Source organism: Ailuropoda melanoleuca, chromosome 19, assembly GCF_002007445.2.
Source record: "Ailuropoda melanoleuca isolate Jingjing chromosome 19, ASM200744v2, whole genome shotgun sequence".
Lineage (NCBI taxonomy): Eukaryota > Metazoa > Chordata > Mammalia > Carnivora > Ursidae > Ailuropoda > Ailuropoda melanoleuca.
In genome coordinates, this window is record NC_048236.1 from 13,185,957 (window position 1) to 13,206,260 (window position 20,304).

The 20,304-nt window shown below is 35.6% G+C and overlaps 1 protein-coding gene across 1 annotated transcript in view; it reads right to left on the reverse strand.

Moving 5' to 3' along the window:
• Window positions 1-713: 713 nt before the first annotated feature.
• Window positions 714-20,304, reverse strand: part of BMP5 (bone morphogenetic protein 5) — a 125,793-nt gene continuing 106,202 nt past the window's right edge. Inside the window, exons 4-7 of the mRNA XM_002918922.4 lie at window positions 17,284-17,478; window positions 7,413-7,489; window positions 5,762-5,872; window positions 714-2,392 (exon numbers count right to left, since the gene is read on the reverse strand). Coding sequence (XP_002918968.1) covers window positions 2,243-2,392; window positions 5,762-5,872; window positions 7,413-7,489; window positions 17,284-17,478 — 533 coding nt within the window. The 3' untranslated portion in view covers window positions 714-2,242. The remainder of the gene's footprint in view (window positions 2,393-5,761; window positions 5,873-7,412; window positions 7,490-17,283; window positions 17,479-20,304) is intronic.

Consider the following 20,304-nt stretch of genomic DNA (forward strand, 5'->3'; position numbering starts at 1 on the left):
GGGCCACTTTACAAAGCAAAATCCATATAAAGGAGGAAATTTAAAAACAAACACACACACAAAAAAGCCAATACCTAACCAGCTAAAAAGCCCTGAGTTGTTTGGATCCTATTAAAATAGGCTAAATTATTCTGGTTTCTGATAGTAGCTTAAGTATTACCAAGGTAATACTACAAATTTACTATAATAGCTATTTGAGAATAATTTAACTGAGCATATGTGCATTTATGTATATACATTCATATATCTAATCTGAAAAATTATGAAAATAGTGATGCCAATTATCTCCTCTCGTGAAAAAGAACAAGTGAGGTATTTTTCCATCCCTATCATTTTTGCTATTTTAAAAATGTCTTTGTTGTTTGAGCAGATTAAGAAGATACTTAATTCATGGATTCTTGCTTTGTCCATTTAACAGTGAATTATTTATTAAAAATACAAAAACTAGTTTTGGCAATTAAAAACAACATAAGGAATCATGTACTCCACCATTTTACATCTGATGTTCTTAGAGTCTCAGCTCATGACATACTTACTTTTTTTTATCCCTCTTAAATAAAGAACCACATCAGTAGAAACTAGCATCACCAGTTTAATATATTTTAAAATACAGAAATATATTTAAACAGCACATTTAAAGAATAATAGAATAGACTTCCGTTTCTTATTCTTACAATGGTACACTATTTAAAAATATATTACTTAACGCATCCCCCAATAGAGTTATTATCAATTTTTACTTAAGATAAACTGTATTTTAAAACAACATTGTAATATACCTGAATTACAAACGAACCCATAGTATTTTGGAAGCTATTTCTGATAGAAGTTTTATTTGAAAGGTCCCAAAAGGCAATTAATAAATGGTGCTTTTTGAATATTTTAGATGAGCTGTAAATGAGCTTAACCACGGAGTCACCATAAATAGCAAGTAATCCATCTAAATGTCATTCTTCCAAAAGTTGGTGTGTGTTAAAGAAAAGCCTTAGAAGGCAAAGAAAGAAAATAAATTAATTTCAAGGGGAAGAATACACATGCACATACACACAACAGAACCTTCCCATTTGGAATTATTTGTGCTTGGAGGAAGGTTTACAAAATCCCCTTACAAAATAAGGTTTTCATTGAGCTCATTCTCAAAGATATGAAAAATGGATTTCAGCTGTTCTTTCGAAATGGCAATTCTGTCAAAGCCATTCTGGGATTTTTGGTAATATCCTTCAGTTTAGTTTTAGTGCTTTTACCCTAAATAAAATCCCTTGCATCACATCAATCAGCAAACTCAGTTATAAAGGAGAGCTAAGGAAAATGGCTCTGTCGGCATCTTTGCTCCAGTATGTTTTATGTATGCAGTGACTCTTGTCTGTGGGGAAGGAAGTGGAGCACATGTAACTGTTTCTTTATTTTGGACTGTTTTTAAATCTGAAAAAAATCTGCAGCAGTAGTGTTCTAGATAATAGGCAGACATGATTTATTTGAGGTAAGAAGGTTGTACTACAATTTTTTAGTGTTAACTTGGAAAGTTATGGACACAGGCTCAAGCCTGTCTCCACAGAATTCCTGAAGCTTTGAGCGCTTTGCAAAATCTACAATCCACACGCCAAGAAGGAGTATGCTCCTCCAGTTACACCAATTCTGTTAAAGCAAACAGTTACAACAATTATGTGCAATTTTTCAGCTTCTATGTTCTGTCTACCGCTTATTTATTCAAATCCAGTTCAACATTTCACTTTATCTAATGATGCAGAAACTCTGAAAGTAAAATTGTGTTTGTCCAAGCATTTTTGTTTGGGTTGTTTTTGATTTTAGTTTTATTTCTAAATAAATATCCTATCCATTTTCACTGGCACAGCACAACCAAAGGCATTCAATTTCCTTTAGCAATGGTTAACATGCAAAGGAGTTTGTTCTAATTTCAGAAAATTATATAAAAACAGTATTAGAAAAAAAAAATGTTGAAATGGAATTGAATTGGACTTAGCATATCCCATTGAAAGTTACACTGGGCTATCTATTGTGTAATAGACCTATAAAATAGGTTTTATTGATAAGGCATCCACAAAGGAGAATATATACCTTTAAATAAATAAAAGTGACTATATACACAATATCGTACAAAGGTACAGAGATGAAATGAGCCGGACTAATTTCATGAAATTCCCTTCTTGTCCGAAAGCATACTTTTTATTATAGTCATAAACCTTAATACAGATCTTTTTCTTATTACCATTATTATTTAAAATTAGTGGCAGCCGCATGAGCGCACTACCATATTTCTGTATTTTTTCAAAATGACATTGGAGCTGTCATCAAAGTATAGCACAGAAATGGCATTTAATTTGGTTGGAGCACAACAAGGCTTTGGTACATGGTCAGGAAACATCAGATGAACCTGGAAAAGAAAAACATGTTTTGCTTTTTTAAAAAAACAAGATAGACATTTTGTCTACACCTTTCAAATAATATTCTCGTTTTGCCACACAATCGGGCACACCCTTAAGGATCACTCTTCTATTCACATTCAATGGCTGGAGTGGGGGTTGGGGACTGGTAGTGAAGGATGTATTTTTAAGCATTAACACCTAGAGCAACTCACCAGTTCTAATTATGTGTTGGGGCCTTGAAAAATATTCTACCAAGTAAGGAAAACTCCTTCCATGTAATATTCAGTGGAAATTTTCCTGGGGGAAAGAACACGGCAACTAGCACTGAGTTGCTTTTGGTTAGAACGACTACTTCTATCTACTTCATGAGAAATACGGAAGTTATAAATGCAAATCAATGAAGGGACCCAATTAGACTGCAGAAAGATTTGAATCTAAGAATTCTTTTTCAAAGGACAATTAAACAACAAATCATAAAAGTTATGCCAACTCTTCATTTTCCACAGTAGAGGAAGCATAAAAATCACAGCAAAGTGAACTTCAGGTATAATCCAAAACTTGTTTTAAAGTAATGATTTCAACTCTTCTCTACAGAACTTTTTACCAGACTGGCTGGAGTTGAATACCCTTTTACTTTCCTTCTCTCCTAGACAAGTGCCAAAAAGCACGTTCAGCTAAATCAGAAACAAGGAGCCTAGATATTTTACAAATTGAATATCGCTCTTCTCCAAAAGCCTCCAAAGGTGGCTGTAAACCGAAAGTGAAATACTTAAGCAAAGGGTTTATCCTCATTTTGATAAGACTGGCAGTCTGCCTATGATTTGCAGTCATTGAGCAAGGAGCCAGAACATGGTTCCCCCTTTCCCACCCACCTACTTTGGCCCTTCCCCCAAAGGAGTTTATGGGAAGTCCCACTGATGAGTCCTAAAGGATCCACAAAAAGCAAATACAGCCTCTAAGACTTTTGGCTGAGCAATGTCCTGGCTGAAATGATATAGGAGCCCTGCATGTGGACAGAAACAGCAGGAAAAATGAGGTGATCTGACATGAACTTGAAATTTCCTAAGACCTCACAAAACTGAAAGTTGGATAGTTTCTACAAATTTCAGATGCAGCTTGTGTCCCTCATCAGCTTGATCTTCCATAACCCACACATACATGATTGATAAGCCCTTGTTTCAATGGCCTTGGCAGCTTCGTAAAGCAATCATTCTGGAAAAAAAAATTGATTGTTCTTGAATGGTTTCTCAAACATATTAGTCACAAATATGCTTTCCTTTAGCAACAAACATGCCTGTCTTCTTGTTTCATGTCCTTCACCGAACAAACGTACAGAGTGCACAATGCCAGGAAAAAAAAAAATCAAACTTCCCATGTATGCTGCAAGTTTTGCAATGACTTATGTCCCATATCCCAGGACAGTGAGGCAGAGCGGGGTCTTGTTCCAAGTCCATGTCAGATTTTTTTAAAATGTTTGTTTTTTGACACTGCCTTCTAGACTACAGCCCTAAAAGCTGACAGTACATAGTTATATATTCATAAGAAAAAAGAAAAAGAAAAACGAGAGAGTATTTTGACAGAGTTTTTTCAATAATTAAGCATTGCTTAGCCTGAGGCAGCCTTTGATATATTAGATACATATTTAATGAAACAGAACTCTGCTGAGTCATTGAGATGACAGTATAAAGAGGCAGAGAATTTTCTGAGACGTTATCATTCCTCTATAAGCTAATAGTTGCTGTTGCTTTGAGCCTACAGAAAGACAGTGATCATGGCTATTCTTCCAAGGCTTGAAACAGCAGCATTTCTCTCTGTGTGACTGGCTATTGGGTCATCATGAATTCTCATAGGAAAAGATAGAAGGCTAGCGTTCACAGAGATTCTTTTTACCGGAGGAAGTTGGAATACAACACACCCATCCTTGAAGAGCTCCCCATACCCCAGAAATGATATCCAGTATCAAGAAGTACTTCTATTTATAGATATAGCAAAGATGAAATCATAACATATCTTAAAATTTCCCCAGGAATTTACTCTGTACTTTGCATATGGCACAGAAGTAGGCAATCTCATTGGTCAAGAATAAAAAGAAGAACATTTATAAATGACCGCCTTCCAAAATACGTATTTATTTTATCTCTCTGGTTCTCTTTACTTCAAGGTTATTTCCAAAGTTTTTGACAATACCCATGCTCTAGTTGCCATAGACGTGCGTCTTTGGTGTCTAACTCTTCTCCAGTACCTATGATGTCCAGACCAGAAAACATCAAGTCATTCAAGGATTTAATATAATTTATATAAACCATTCCTTATTCAAAAGAAAACCGGGATAGTCTTTCCATCAGCTTTAAATTTTAAATTAATTCTGAAAAAAAAAACCTAAACCTCAAGAGTCAACTCGCAAATTCTAATAGTTCCGTTTTTTTGTTGATCATACTCACCACAAAGACAGATTATTTTTTCCTTATGGCTACTGCTCTCTTACTGTCATCCACTAAAGAGTCACTTCTGTCACTAAGTCTTGAATCTAAAGCAATTTGTCCTCTTCCTTCTATCTTGATGATACATAGTTAAAATGTTCTTATTAACCCAAACATTAATTCAGAATTTTATCACATAGTCTCTCGTACCTTCTAGGAGCCTCGCACTTAGTCTTCCAGAGATTGTCCCTCTGCCAAATCAGTAAGTCACACACCATAAGGCAGGTATGCCAGACTCTCAAGAGGTTTCGTGAGCTCATTAGATACAGTACAACCATTTAGAGACCACAAAATCAACATTTCATTATTGTTTTCACAAAAATAAGCCCAGGTTACTAGAGATTAAATCACTGCTAAATTCCTGAGTGAGGAAGGAAAAAAAATGAAGCTGATATTCCACCTTAAAGATTATTAAAAAAAATCAGGATCATGAAATAGAAATGAATCTTCTACTTATATTCTACTTAAAGCAGTCTCATAATACCAAAGTATGTTGTGGCACATTCTTAAATAATTAGAGTAAAAGCCCTCAGATGAAGTTCAGTAAGGCTATTATTCAATGTTTTTGCAATGATTACTAATGAATTGCTAGGTTAGAAGCAGCCCCTGGGAACCTGTGTGGTTCGTCATATTACATAGTGAAGAAATCAGTGCAGAGTGACCACTTCATGTGGTTACTCCAATTTTCCTAGCTGAATCCTTCCCCATTCTGGAATCAGGACCTCTGAAATTCCTGACTATACCCACAATTGTTACTTTGGCTCTAAAAAAGTACCAAGGAAGTTTTAAAGAAAAAATAATGCACTTATAGCTATACACGGGTGCTTTCCTTTAAAATAACGTTTATACGATCCTTGCATCATAAACCATTTTCAATTCTACAAAAACAAAGCATACCAGAGTCTGAACTATGGCATGGTTGGTGGCATTCATGTGGGCATTGAGTGGAAAGGAACATTCCCCATCACAATAAAATGCAGCATATCCTTCTGGTGCTATAATCCAATCCTAGAATGCACACACACAAAAAGAAAATGAAAAAAAGAGGAAGAAAAAGAATAAAAGAAATCATCAAAATAAAAATAAAGTAATTCTTAAATAATACCCATATTTAGTCTGGCTAGGTTTCTCTTCTTCATCCAACAATTACTCTAACAAGACAACCACCCTCAAGTCCTTAATTTATTTTTAAGTTGAAGTTTACAACACGAGTATAAATATTTTCACAAGAAATTGCCCTCTGTAATTTCTCCCAAGAGGTTGCTATGTAGGATATTCATAGTATGTATTAATTCATGTATTCATGAATAAAACCATAATCATTAAATAGCATTGTAAATATTGTTTAAACAGGAAATGATGAACTCTGGAAAGTTCAAGTGAACCAGAAAGGAAAAGAAGAATAAACTTAATTGAGATAATTCCCATTACTTCTTAATAACTCATTCCTGGTTTTAGAAGCCTGACAACCCCCGAAAGCTTTAATATTTGTTCCTTTTGCTGTTTTTCTTTCCATTCACGTGTTAACTTTATAGTCGCTTTAGAAGAAACGAATTGAAGCAAATTCTTGAGAACTACACATTGAAATTTTGGGGGAAGCTCAAAAATTGGCATATGGAATGGTTGTCCTGATTTTTTTTTCCCCAAGAAGTAAAACTTGGTCCAAGTGTAAATTTATTGATTGAATCGTGTTGAAGGTTCAGCATAAAATTTTTAAATGCTTACATTTTAATATTACTTTTCAATGAGATAGCCCAAATTCAATTCTGCGAATCCATTGTAATGGGATAATGTAATCTAAAGACTTCAATTTAAACTACCAATACACAGAGACATTAAAAACTATTTTGGTTAAATCTTCCTCCTCACCCTGTTTGGGAAGCATATGGAAAAGACAGTAATAAAGCTTTTAGGTTCGAGGAAAAAAAATTTTTTTTCTGTAGCTCTACTTTATGACAGACATTATAGTCAAGGATTCTATCTCCTAGCCCTAGAGTTTGAGACCTTGGGGACAAATCATGTTGCTCAAGTTAATCTGAAAAATTGGTGTTAAAATTAGAACTTTGGGATATATTTTTTTAAGATTTTATTTATTTATTCGACAGAGATAGACAGCCAGCGAGAGAGGGAACACAAGCAGGGGGAGTGGGAGAGGAAGAAGCAGGCTCATAGCAGAGGAGCCTGACGTGGGGCTCGATCCCACAACACCGGGATCACGCCCTGAGCCGAAGGCAGACGCTTAACCGCTGTGCCACCCAGGTGCCCCAAAACTTTGGGATATTTAAACAACATCCCTTTTCCCACTTTCTAAATATCGTAAGGTTATGTTTCTTCTTCAGCATAGTTGTTTTTTACTGTAAACCCTAATAATGATGTTTCAAAGGTAGAAGGATAGTGGGGAAATAAAAATTATGTGGATAACCCATATACTGAACAGTCATATCAAAAATAATTGGTTAGTGTATTGGAAAAATAACAAAGATTATGAGCAACTCTGGATTTATGATAAAACAGAAAAGAAGCACCTAAGTTGACTGACCATTCTTACCTGCCATCCCAGATCCCGGAAACTCACATAGAGTTCATGCTTCTTACAGGCTTGTTTTTGTTCACTTGTATTATAATCTGAAGATAAAAATCAGATTTTAAACAAATGGCAGCTTATCAGGTATCCTAGTATTTCTTTTGTGAGATCATTGATAGAATTAAAAAGAGGCTGTATTTGATGTTATAAAATATGAGTTTGAATCTTAAAGCTAGAGCCACTTAACTAACCATGTGAACTGTAAGCAAATCACTTGCCCTGAGTTTCTCCTTCTGTAAAATGGAGTCAATTCCATTTACCTTGTGAGGTTCTAACAAGAATTTGGTTAGACTCCCTGTTTCATGGTGCACAATCTGATGCTTGCCATTCATTGAGTACTAGCTGCTCAATGAATGCTCATTTACTAATTCACACTATAGTGTGAATACTTAATATACTAATATATTAATACTTAATATATTAATATACTTGGTATATTAATATACTTAATATATTAATATGTGTTAAAATTCATAAAATATTTTTTAACATCTTCCATGAGGCAGACATTGGGAAAGTACCAACTGGGATCTTACAGAGTTGATTATTTTAATAAAAATATTAAACTCAGAATACTCAAAGCTGAACTTTGATTTTTTCCCCCAAAACCTGTCCAACATGTAGACACTTCCATTTTTGACTGATGGCAGCTTTCCCAGCAAAGACAGAGAGAGAGAGAGAGAGAGAGTCAAAATACTCTGTTTTTTTCCTCTTACTCTCATATCCAATCTGTCAAGAAATCCTACACATTCTACCTTCAAATAGGTCCAAATCCACCTACTCTTGCCACCTCCATGACTAGTCAAGGTCAAAGCCACCATGATCTTTCATCTGAATCACTGCAGTAGTCTCATTGCCCATTCCCCTTGTTTCTGCCCTTGCTCATCTACAACAAAGCAATCAAGTAGATCTTCTAACAAGTAGTCCAAATTATAGCACTCCGCAGCAAGAAGTCCCACTGGCTTTCCCTGTACCACTAAGAGTAAAATATCCTCTGTGGTTTACAAGGCCCAATCTGATTTGACCCCATTACCTCTTTGACTCATTTCCTACTACTCTTCCTCTCCTTCACTCCATTCTGGCCATTACACCTCCTTGCTGTTTTCCACCCAGGTAGCTTCCTCCCTCCTTAGGGCTTTCACCCTCACTCTTCCCTCTCCCTTGGTCATATACATAGCTAATGCCTATAGCTTCTTCAATTTTTCACTTAAGCATCATCTTGTCAATGAAGCCTTCACTGACTATCCCATTTAAGATTGCAGCTCCCACTGTGGTATTCCTGATCTCCCTCACCTTGCTTTTATTTTTTTTCCCATTTCACTTTCTTTTTAATATGCTATGCCTTTTACTCATTTATGTGCATAGCTTCTTGTCTGTTTCCTCCCCATAAAGGGTCAGCACTACAAGGTCAACAGTCTTGTTTGGTTCTGTTTGATTTACTGATGTATCCCAAGTTTCAGAAACAGTCTCTGACACACAGTAGGTACTCAATAAGTACTTGAGGAATTAATAAATGAATTCCTCAATGTGCTCCACAAATGACTTGAAGGAAAGGAAATACATTATTTCCTTTAAATATTTTAGAATATAATCTGAAAAACCCATAACCTTTTATAATTGTTTAAAAGAATTAAGGATGGGGTGCCTGGGTGGGACAGTGGTTAAGTGCCCAACTCTTGTTTCAGCTCAGGTGGTGATCTCAGGGTCATGAAATCGAGGCCTGCATCAGGTTCTGTGCTGAGTGTGCAGCCTGCTTACAATTCTCTCTCTCCCTTTCCCTCTGCCCCTCCTCCACCCACTCATGCTCTTGCTCGCTCTAAAAATAATAATAATAATAAGGATTAATGGAGAGCCTCAATATTGCATCTGGACTAAAATAATAACAAAGAGACACAGAGCTTTATAGAAAATCTCTACTATCTTCTTTGGCATTTGTTCACACTTTATGCAAATAACATTCTAGAAGCTAACCCATTTTTATTATTTCCAATGTGAAATACGAAAGAGGAAAAAATACAGGGTAAGGGAGCCAGCAAAGTAACTTATTTTCAAAGAAGACAGCTAAATTTTTCTTCTAGGTATAACTGCTATGTTCACTCTGACAATCATCTCTATCAAATCAATGTAGTAGTTTACTAGGCAGAGTAGTGTGTCCTAAGATGTCACCTTCCAGTTTAATTATCCTCAACCTCTAATGAAAATGTAGGCTCATCAAAAATCCATGAAGCCCATCTTAGCGGGTCTTGTCTTCCACCCTTCACAGTTACTTCAAGTAATTCTTTAATTTCTGCCTAAAAAACAAAATAATGATTAAATATTGAACTCACACTTTTTCACTTCTAGGTCAGAGTTTTTCCTGCTGTGCAACTAGCTTCATTAAAACAAATTAAATATGTAGATAATGACAGAAAATGGAGAAAAGAGAATTTATTTGGAATGCGGCACTCTTATTCTTTGGGTAAACTTTTTCCCTGACCAGAATAGCACAAAGAGTTAATTTTGTCCAGGCAATGAATAAGCATACTGTAACACTAACTACAATAGCATGAAATGGATAAGTTCCCTGTATCATTTTTAGGGAAAAGAAATAATTAATCGTCCCTTGCAATGACTCAACTTTGCCACTAGAGCATGAAAGGAGTTACAGACTACGTAAGTGGATGGATATGGCTATATTCCCATAAAACTTTACTTCTGGATGCTAAAATTTGAGTTTCATATGATTCCTATGGGAAACAAAATGTTATCCTTCCTCTGAGCCTTTTTCAAACATGTAAAAATCTAAAGACCATTTTTAGCAACTGGGTCATACAAGAACAGCCCACAGGGCCTTGCTTCACGAGCCCCTGCATTAGACAATAATGAGAATATTTATTCATTCATCCTTGTCTTAATTAAAAACACTGAATATGAATAAAGACATTGTAGCCAATAACACATACAAGTATATATGAAAAGCCATAAACTACGTATATGGTTATATGAGTTCCATGTTTATAAAAAAAAAAAAAAAAGAAAGTAAAACTTAAAAGTCAAAATAGATCTGTTCCATCTATGCAGCTTTTCATACAGGCTAAGTGATGTATATAATGTAACATCACATAAAGGTAACGAGCAATGAAATTTATAACAGAATCTGATTCCAAGAGTCTGATTTCATAGAGCGTTAGGACCATATGCTTATTCTGTCAGAAATAAAAATTAATGGATGAGTGAAGTAAATGTTGTACCCAAACCAGCAGTCTGCAGTTAGGTTTACTATAAGTGGTTGGCAGAATAAACTAAAGGAGGAAGGGCAAGGAAATTAAATTTATATCTCTAAAAAATAGTGATTGATAGCCCCTCGAAAATTAAAATGAAATGGACATAATGCTTCCTACCATAGATTAACTTGCCTACAAATGAAGAATTCTAACAGAAATTACTAAAATGTTCTGGTGCATGCTGTTATTCCTCAACTAAAATGCAGATGTTCCAAATGCAGCATTTCTTTGTTTTGTCTTTTAATGGTAACACTACTGGGAAACCAGGGCCAAAATTTTGATAGTATCGCTAAATGCTTTATGCAAACTTCTCTATGATCAATTCCTGCAAACAGTGCAAATTTAATCTTTTTCTTAAACTTGTTTAAGAAGTTATTTTGTCTTAGAAAATAAATTGTAAAAAAAAAAAATACATAGAGGTTAAAAGTGATTAAAAAAAAAAAAACCAAAAACCCTGAACTCTACATAGGAGTTCAAAGGTCTGTCCACCAGTCTCTGAAAAACAAACAAACAAACAAACAAATAAATGGACATGGGTTAGCTTAGCAATGAAGTGGGGAAAAAAAAATTTAAATCCAGACAACTCCATATACCAGTATGGGTTTCATTTTTTACTTTTAAATCTAGTATTGGCTTCTTTAAGGGATGAAAATGTAGATACATCTAGAAAAGAAAACAAAACAAAACAAAAAATCCAAAATAGAATCTAACATTTAGCCATGTCAAAAGCTTAAACAAGCCAACTATAATGAGAGACTGTGTTTCAAAACAAAAGAAGTGCTAGCATTCTCATGCTCAGTTCCCAGCAGAAAAAGGAGACGAAGGAAGTCAGCACCTAAGCATTGGAATTTTCGCTAATTTATAGAAAATGGAAATGACAAATGAATGAAGGTGTAAGAGGAAAAGAGGCAGGAATAATGCTACAATAGACCATTTAATAATGTAAATTTTGATATGACCTGGGAGGTAGAAAAATTCATGACAAACCCCAAACACATAACAATCCCTTCAAAGATGAGGGATTTAAAAATGCTACTACTATTCTATCTTAATCATCATCTTCCATGTCCAGTGAATTCCTTGATTGAATTTGTGCACAACCCACTCGGAATTACTGTTACTGATTTGCGTAGGAATAACTGTGTTTGTCTCTGTGTAGAAATGTCTGACACAGAATAGAAAACACAAAACAATGACTATCTGGTATGTTCGTTTAACTCTGCTAAGCAAAGGGTCTACGTGGATGACCCAGCTAATATCTTCACCTTCGAGCTCACTGACAAAAACTGTTTGCAAACCTGAGTTTCCAATGGCCCACCAGACATCTCTAAATAAAAGCTTCCTGGATGCTTCCTACTCACTACTTTTACTTTTGGCTTCACACTCTGAAGATGCTCATTACTTTGGCTAACAGGATCACCTGTCATCTAGTGGCCCAAGTAAGAACAGTTGGGAAGTTTCCTGACTTTCTTTCTTTCTCCCTCATGTCCTACATTAAACTGGTCCACATAGCCCACTGGCTGACCCATTTCTTGTCTAGATAACCGGTTGGAAGCCCTTTGCTCTCTTGGTTGCCTCATACGTCCTCAACACCCTCTCCTGGTATCTTTGTTCACCCCTGCTCTCCCTCCTCCATCTCGGACCATAAGTCTTGGTCTCTTTCATGGAATTGCTTTTTCTCCTTGCCTATACTTAGAGGACTAATACGTCCATGGGAGGCTCCATTCCTGACTTTTTTTCTTTTATTTTCTATGGCACTGTCAAGTCCTATGCTTCATTGAAGCTCATATCCATATCTTTTTCCTATACCTTCCACTTATTCTTGACATTCCCAGTCCAGAGTCCTCTCTCAACCTCCCTGCTCGTCCCATCCCACATGTTTTGGTTTCCATTTCCCCTTTTTCCAATTTATAATTTTCAGTGCTTGGAGTGTTGGATTAGATTCCTAATCACTATTTGGGCTTTCAGTTTCCTCCCTTGGCATCCCATCCTTCACTCTGATGCCAAATCTAACTTTTTAAAATGTATATCTGATTACGGCACTCCTTTTTCCAATTGCCTATGTGAAGACACCATAGTTCCTTACTATTGCATACTCTAGCCTTTATAATTTAGTTCCTGCATACTTTTCTAGTTTTCATACCTCATAAAAAGATTGTAGATAAATAAATGTACAGATACATAATATAGACACCAAAATTGTTGTTTTAGGAGGGATTTCCAAAATTTTTGTGTGATTCAGGGCACAAATAACAGCTTTTAGTGTTAATTATTATAGAAATCAAGTGGATCAGAAATATTCTCGCACGTGCAGCCTTATAAGATTTTCACTGCAGCCTTGATCTTGAGAGCCCCAATTTGGAAACAACCAAAATGTCTTTTAAGAGTGACAGGACCAAATAAACTCTGATACAAGCACAGTTGACTATATTGTAACCGTTAAAAAGAATGAGGTCACTCAATTTGAAAGATGACTGAGACATACTGTTTTTTGAAAAAATCCATAAAACCAACTCTATTACATTCTGGAAAAGTCAAAACTATGAGGACAATAAAAAGATCAGTGGTTGCTAAGGGGAGGGAGGGATGAATAGCCAGAGGAAGGAAGATTTTGAGGGCGGTGAAAGTACTCTGTATGATACCACAATGATGGATACATGTCATTATACATTTGTCCAAACCCACAGAATGTACAACACCAAAAGTGAACCCTAATGTAAACTATGAACTTTGGACAATTATAGACTCATCCTTGTGATTCATCCTTGGGAAGAAAGGTACCATTCTGATGAGTAATGTTGATAATGGGGGTGGGGGTTAAGCATTGTGGGGCAGGGATATATGGGAAATCTTTGTACCTTCCTCTCTATTTTGTTGTGAACCTAAAATTATTCTAAAAAATAGTCCTTAGAAATACATAAATCATTTATGTAATTAAGCACACATAATAAAAATATATTCTCCCAAAAGATGAATATATAGATGAAAAGATTTGCAAGTATAGGTACCATGTTGATAAAAGTGTATCAGAGTAACCTATCTCCAAAGGATTTAGGTGATCAAAAGAGAACTTTAGTTTTATTGATGATTTGATTATCTTTAAATAATGAACATATATATTAATTATATGATATAGAACATTCTAAAGAAATCATTGTAATCAATTGTTCTTTCTGATTTTGATTAACATCTGTTTGTCCAAGAGGCATGAGTTTACATTGTATATATTAGACAAAAGACACTGCCTATCAGAGTTGAGAATAAGTATAGAATGTTTCCATTTTAATGATTCTGAAAGACTTGGCCCAAGAAATCACCATGGTTTCAGGTAGAGCCACTGTGGATTGGATTCACTTTCAACAATCCCTAGTACCCAGGACACAATAAGCAATCTTTGCAAGCAGTTCTGCAGTGAAGCAGGACTTGCCATTTGTCTTATTAATTCTTCCAAATTCTTAATACTCTATTTACTTTTCAGCACTCATATAGTTCTTAGAAAAGCACCTTGCTCTCAGTAGTTCCCTAAGACCTTATCAACCTAGTACCGAAAGCCTTTTTAAGCTAACTAAAAAATTAGCTATTACCTCCATTTCCTTTCCTCCACACCCAAATTCAAATAAACATCCATTGTGCTTCCTCCTCGTGAAAGAGGCAATATCTCACACAGTGTGTTTGCTCAACCTCGTTGCCAAAAATCTGAAGAGGGACAAAGAGGGACAGTTTCTGCAGAAAATCTGGGGGCAGTGTTTCTGCATATATTCACCTGAAAGAGGAATTTAGTTTTTTTCTGTTCAGTGTACACATTAATTTATTTAACAAGTTCCTATTCTGTGTCAAGCATTGTTCTAGGCTTCTCCATAGGAGTATAGAAGAACAAAGGATCATTGAGAAGTTGGAAGGCAACAATCTTTGAAATAAGAAAGAAATTGGGTAAAGAAAGCAAGAATGACCAGGGTTTTAATTCTCCTGCACTAACCGAGATTTTCGACATTTGACACATGCTTTGCAGAAAAAAATGCAATCAGGCAAACATCTAATACAACTCTCTTCACCCCCATTGGCTTCTCTCTTAGCCGTGTAGTCTTCAAACAGTATTTTATTGTAAAGGCTTAGTACTATTACAGCATTTATTATTTATATTTGAATAATTTTAAAATTTCACTGGCATTTCAAGTTTCCTAAGTATCAAATTTTGTGTTTATATTAGCATTCCCTTTCCTTAAATCCCTGTCTGTTAGGCCAAATCCTATGAGACTTCTCCCCGTCTGCTTGATTACTACCTATTGAAAGGTTACGTCTCCTAGACACAAACCAGCTACTTTCTTTCTTATTACCAAAATATGAACATGCCCCAAAACTATCTACCACGTATTTCACAGAAATGCCTGCCAATGACAAACTTTTTAAAAAGAAAATATTGGTCTATATTAGAATAATTTTGTACTCTAAATGGTGTTAGGAAACTGGTGAAAAGTTACATGATTTCTGCTCCATGTGTTTTATTCATCTCTAGTTATAGAAGTACATTTGTTACTTGTGGTCAGAAAGAGAAGATAAATAGAGTTCACCAATAGGGAAAAGGACTTTGATGATTTCAGTCTCTGGAACGCCTCTGCCACAGTCCTTAGGAGCTCCAATAATAAGTTTGCGACTTACATTTTTCCCTTTGTAATTTCCTCAGAAATTATTCACTATTCTATTCACGGCTTAACAAACCTTTCCTTAATGCAGCCTGCTACATCAAATTAAAAACATTTCAACCAATTTCAGAACCATTCTACATGAAAAGAAAAATATACAACTTTGACAGGCTAGTATTTACAAGGAAGAAAAGGTCTTAGAAAGTTATTTTTCCCCATCTTTCATATTAAGCAATTATAATTTTTGCCAAACTAAATATCTTGTGAAGATCTTTATAAAATAGCTTTGTAACAAGGCACTAATATCACGTTTTACTTTCAAGTGAAAAATATGGTTAAACTTATTTGTTGGGGAAAATTATTGTATAACATTACTCTATAGCATGTAATTCAGTATAATGTAATTTCATATAGAAATCTTTCCCATTTCTGTTACTAAATACATCAAATAGACATCTATCTAACATGATTGTCCTGATGCCCATATTTTTGGAAGATTCCAACGAATTCCAGTTTAGCATTTTTGTTGAAAGTCCCAGGTGCCAAAAAAAAAAAAAGACTATTGTTTTTTATTTTATTTATAATAATTCTTACCTAACACTCATACACATTTGAGTAATAAAAAATTTCAGTAGGATTTGTCAGTTTCAAGTGACTGGGGGGGAAAAATGAAGATTTCAGGAATAATGGCAAATACTGTCTGAATGTGTCTTTTTGGAAGAGTACAGCATTCTAATTTGCTTGAATCCCATATGCAGGAATCGTGTCTGTTTTGTTCACCAGCTCATCCACTGGGCCTGGCAAGTACACTGCATATGGTGGCCATTAACATAGAACACATATTTTTCAAATGAACAAACATATTGTACTAAGTTGGGATGTTCTAGGATAAATTTTCCCCTTCAAACAGATTTATTTTTTATAGATAAAGAAAATTTCTTGGAATAAAATAGCCATCATTTTCATCTAAGAACAGCTTATGAAAATCTGTTTGCCTTCTGGACTAAACAAGACACTTATTGGTATAAATAAAATGATTAAATAACTTCAGATTTTGGCAGTTAGATTCATTCAGATCCACTGTACTTTTATCTCCTTTTCTATCAATTGATAGATCAAATTGCAAGCACGTTGGGATCATTTGTGCATCTGTAATATTTTGATACCGGATTTTATACATATGTGTATACATACATACACAAACATAAAGCAGGTTATCTAGATAACAGTCTTCCAAATAATTAATGGAAATGTAAATATTACCTCAATTTCCATATAATCTTTTTTTTTTAAGATTTTATTTATTTATTTGACAGAGATAGAGACAGCCTGTGAGAGAGGGAACACAAGCAGGGAGAGTGGGAGAGGAAGAAGCAGGCTCATAGCGGGGGAGACTGACGTGGGGCTCCATCCCAGAACGCCAGGATCACGCCCTGAGCCAAGGCAGACACGCTTAACGACTGAGCCACCCAGGCACCCCTCAATTTCCATATAATCTATGCTGCTTTTATTGTCAGAGAAAATGGAAACTGCATGATTCACAGGTATTGCCTTAAGTACTGAAGAAATCTTTTTATGTTGAATTTACCTGGTTGCCCATCCACGTTTGAGAGGCCCCAGGGAAGTCAACTCAGGAAGTTGTGTAGATGAGTTTTGGCTAGACTTTGTTGACGTAGCCATTTCATAATCTTATTACTGCCAGCTTGATTTTAATTTGAACCGAATCTTTCCACATACAAAGGCAAGTCGTACTTATTTTGAAATGTATTACCGAGTGATTCACTGATGAAACATTCTGAGGATGTTTGAAACATTGCCGGGTGATTTAATAGACCAAACAAAGGTATACGCAGAGGGTAAATTTATCGTGGCTACTGGATTTGCGATGTATGACCCCATAACTCTCTGGGCACAACTGTTGCTTTATCTTACCTCCAACACTGGACATTCTGGAGGAGTCCTGATGAGAGCCCGATTTATTGCGGTTTTGATTTTTCCGTTTGTTAGCTGCTCTCACAGATCGAAGAAGTACCTCACTTGCCTTGAAGAAGGCCACCATGAACGGTTGTTTTGACTGAGGCCCATGTCTTCCCACAAGACCGGCGGATTTTACATTGATACTGCGTCCTAAAACAGAAAGCACAAGCACTTGGTTTATGAGAAAGAGAAAGTTTACCTGACGTGAATGAATTCTGAGGGTGCTTTGAACAAGTAACATCACTTTTAAAAACATTATCAGAATGCTTTCCTTGCAGGCCAAAGATTTTTATAAACACTGAAAGTTTGCCGTTACAATTATCCATGCTTGGTTTTACATTTTGCATCATTCTTCACCACAGAACGCCCTCGGGCTGCCTTCACTAACTGATCCTTCTCAGACCTGGAAGTCAGCAATATTTTAAATGGAAAGGCTTGACTACCATCAGCCTGGAAATGTCCACATTAAATAACAATTTCAAAAATATTAGCTATGGGCGCTTCTGCATTAAATGCCCTATAATTTTCCTCTAAGTGATAAAAGCTGAATGGCTGCCTGGGTGTTTCTACTTTCTCCAGCTTTTTCAAGCCTTTCAAGTGTTAATTAGTGCTGATAGCCTTCCCCCTTCACCTCTGGCCTGTGCCCAGCAAACTTCACAAAGCTATGCTCTACTTAAAGCTCTTCACAGGTCATTCTAGAAGCCCCTGCTGGAGATGGAGTTTTGCTTTAAATTCCAGTTCTTTCTCAACGCAAACTATTTTGAAGTAACCATGGCACTTGTGGAGTTCCTCCCGCTCTGAGTTTGGACACACCTGGATGTTTACTGAAAGGATTTCCAAACTTGTTACCCAAGCCTGGAGACTCTAAGAAAGAAAAGTTCAGGTGAGTTTGGAGACACTCTTGTCTCTAAACCAGTCTGCATCCCAGACCCTTCGGAGCCTGTTGGTGTGGTTGTGTATCAGGGAATGATAGCAACCAGAGCTTGTATAGGAATGCGTTAGAGGTCAAGGTGTCCTAGAGACTAGAAGTAGATGTTGACAAAGACCCTCCCCACTGGGTAGTAATAATAATAGTTAAAGGTATTTGGAGCACTTGCTATGCACGTGCTAGTATTTTTCTAAGGGTTTTCCATGCAATATTTAATGTGATTCTACAAATACTCTAGGAGTTAGGTATTACTGTATCTCCCTTTCTACAATTCACTCTTGTTATGCTCTTGTAATTTTTTTAAAAAATCACTGAAAATTATAGAGACTATATATTTATTGTTATATATGTTATATATATATAATATATATAATCATTGGCTAATATCTAGTTTGATGAAAATCACCCAAGGAGGATGAACTATTTAACCTTAGCTTGTAAATTTAGTTGAGAATTACTAAAAACTCATGCAAAGTTTCTACTCTAGATACAGAAGTTACCAATCTTTTAAGAGTAATATATAATGTGGCTTGAAATATGTGCATGATTGACTCTGCCTTGCCCCCTGAGAGATGTGCATGTTTTCTTAAAATATTTATTCAGTAAAGACTGTGGAGTAACCTTAGTCCATTATAAGACCTGACCCACCTTAGAAGAAAGAAAAGGAAAACAAGTCCTTGAAACAGCATCAATGGCATTTTAGCAAATAAACTCTTGCTCTTAACAAAATTTATTTTGGCAGCATAAACACTTTTGTGTATACTTGTATTGTGCAGAGACCTTCTACCGTCAGAAAATGAGACTGTGTCATGTGAGGCTGTGCAGCTGTTGGGAGGGACACAGAGGTCCTTTAAATGTGGAGGTATTGGTTAAAAAAAGAAAAAAAAAAAAGTGTGTGCGCTAATCCAAGCAGCATCCATGGCCTTAACAATGGTTCTACAACGTATCGGGAAAATCCGTTCAGTTCCCACAATTATTGAAACGGTATCTGGCTCACAAAAGCCACTATGCTCAGTCCTACCGAAGAAAGAACTTACAAATAATCAAGGCAGTAAACCTTAAACAAATAAGCATATAGGTTTCTCTTTTAAATGCAAACTTACAGTGGCTCTCTGCCAGAGTCTATATTTCTTAGAAAAACTCTATCACTGGCATAAATGAAAGAGGCAGTTTGATTTGTGGTCAGAGCAGTTTCCATTCTACTTCCACTGTAACAAATGTATTAATTCAGCTCAGACTTCCTCCTTCTGGCAGCCCTTTTGCTGTAAAAAGAGAAATTAGAAGTTCCAGCCAAATACCATACCTTGAACTGACCCACTTCAATACATAAACACTTTTACAACATGTTTATTCAGGTGTAGCACTTGAAATTGGTTTAAGATGTTTCCAGTGACAGAGAGCTCAGCGAAAGAAAAAAAAAAAAAAGAACTGAGAAACTTGACTGTTATGGAATAGAATAACTGGCGATCTGTTCTTCAAAAAAAAAATTTTCTCTTAGAGTACAACATAAAATGTATTTGTTGAGCTTTTATTTTGATTTTTTAATGAAGTGTTAATTTAACAGGAGCTAAATTTTTACTTGTATACATCGATGACTACAGGAATCATTTTTAATATATGATCTCTCTAATACTAAAATAGGTTGCCACAAGATGCTCACAAATGGAATAGAGGTAAAATCGATTTTCCGTTCATTACAACACACACTGCCCCTTTTATGGTTAAATAAGCACTTAACACAAAATTCCAAGTTTTCTTGGGTTTGCAAGAGAGTCTCTTTTATTATCATTCTAAAGACTTTCTATATTATAATTTTTATCTGTGGACAAATAATTCTGCTCTAAAGATTTATGTTCTGAAAACTGTAAAGATGTGTGTATGTTACAAATATGGGTTTCTTGGGCTTTACAAAGGTGGATATTGTGTGTGAAGCAAAGTAGTCTTCAAACCAACGTGAACTCCCTTTAAAATAACTTTTGATATTATTAAGTTTCCTCTTGGTTTCCTTTTTACTTCAGCAACGAGGTGACTATTAAGATTCCATAAGT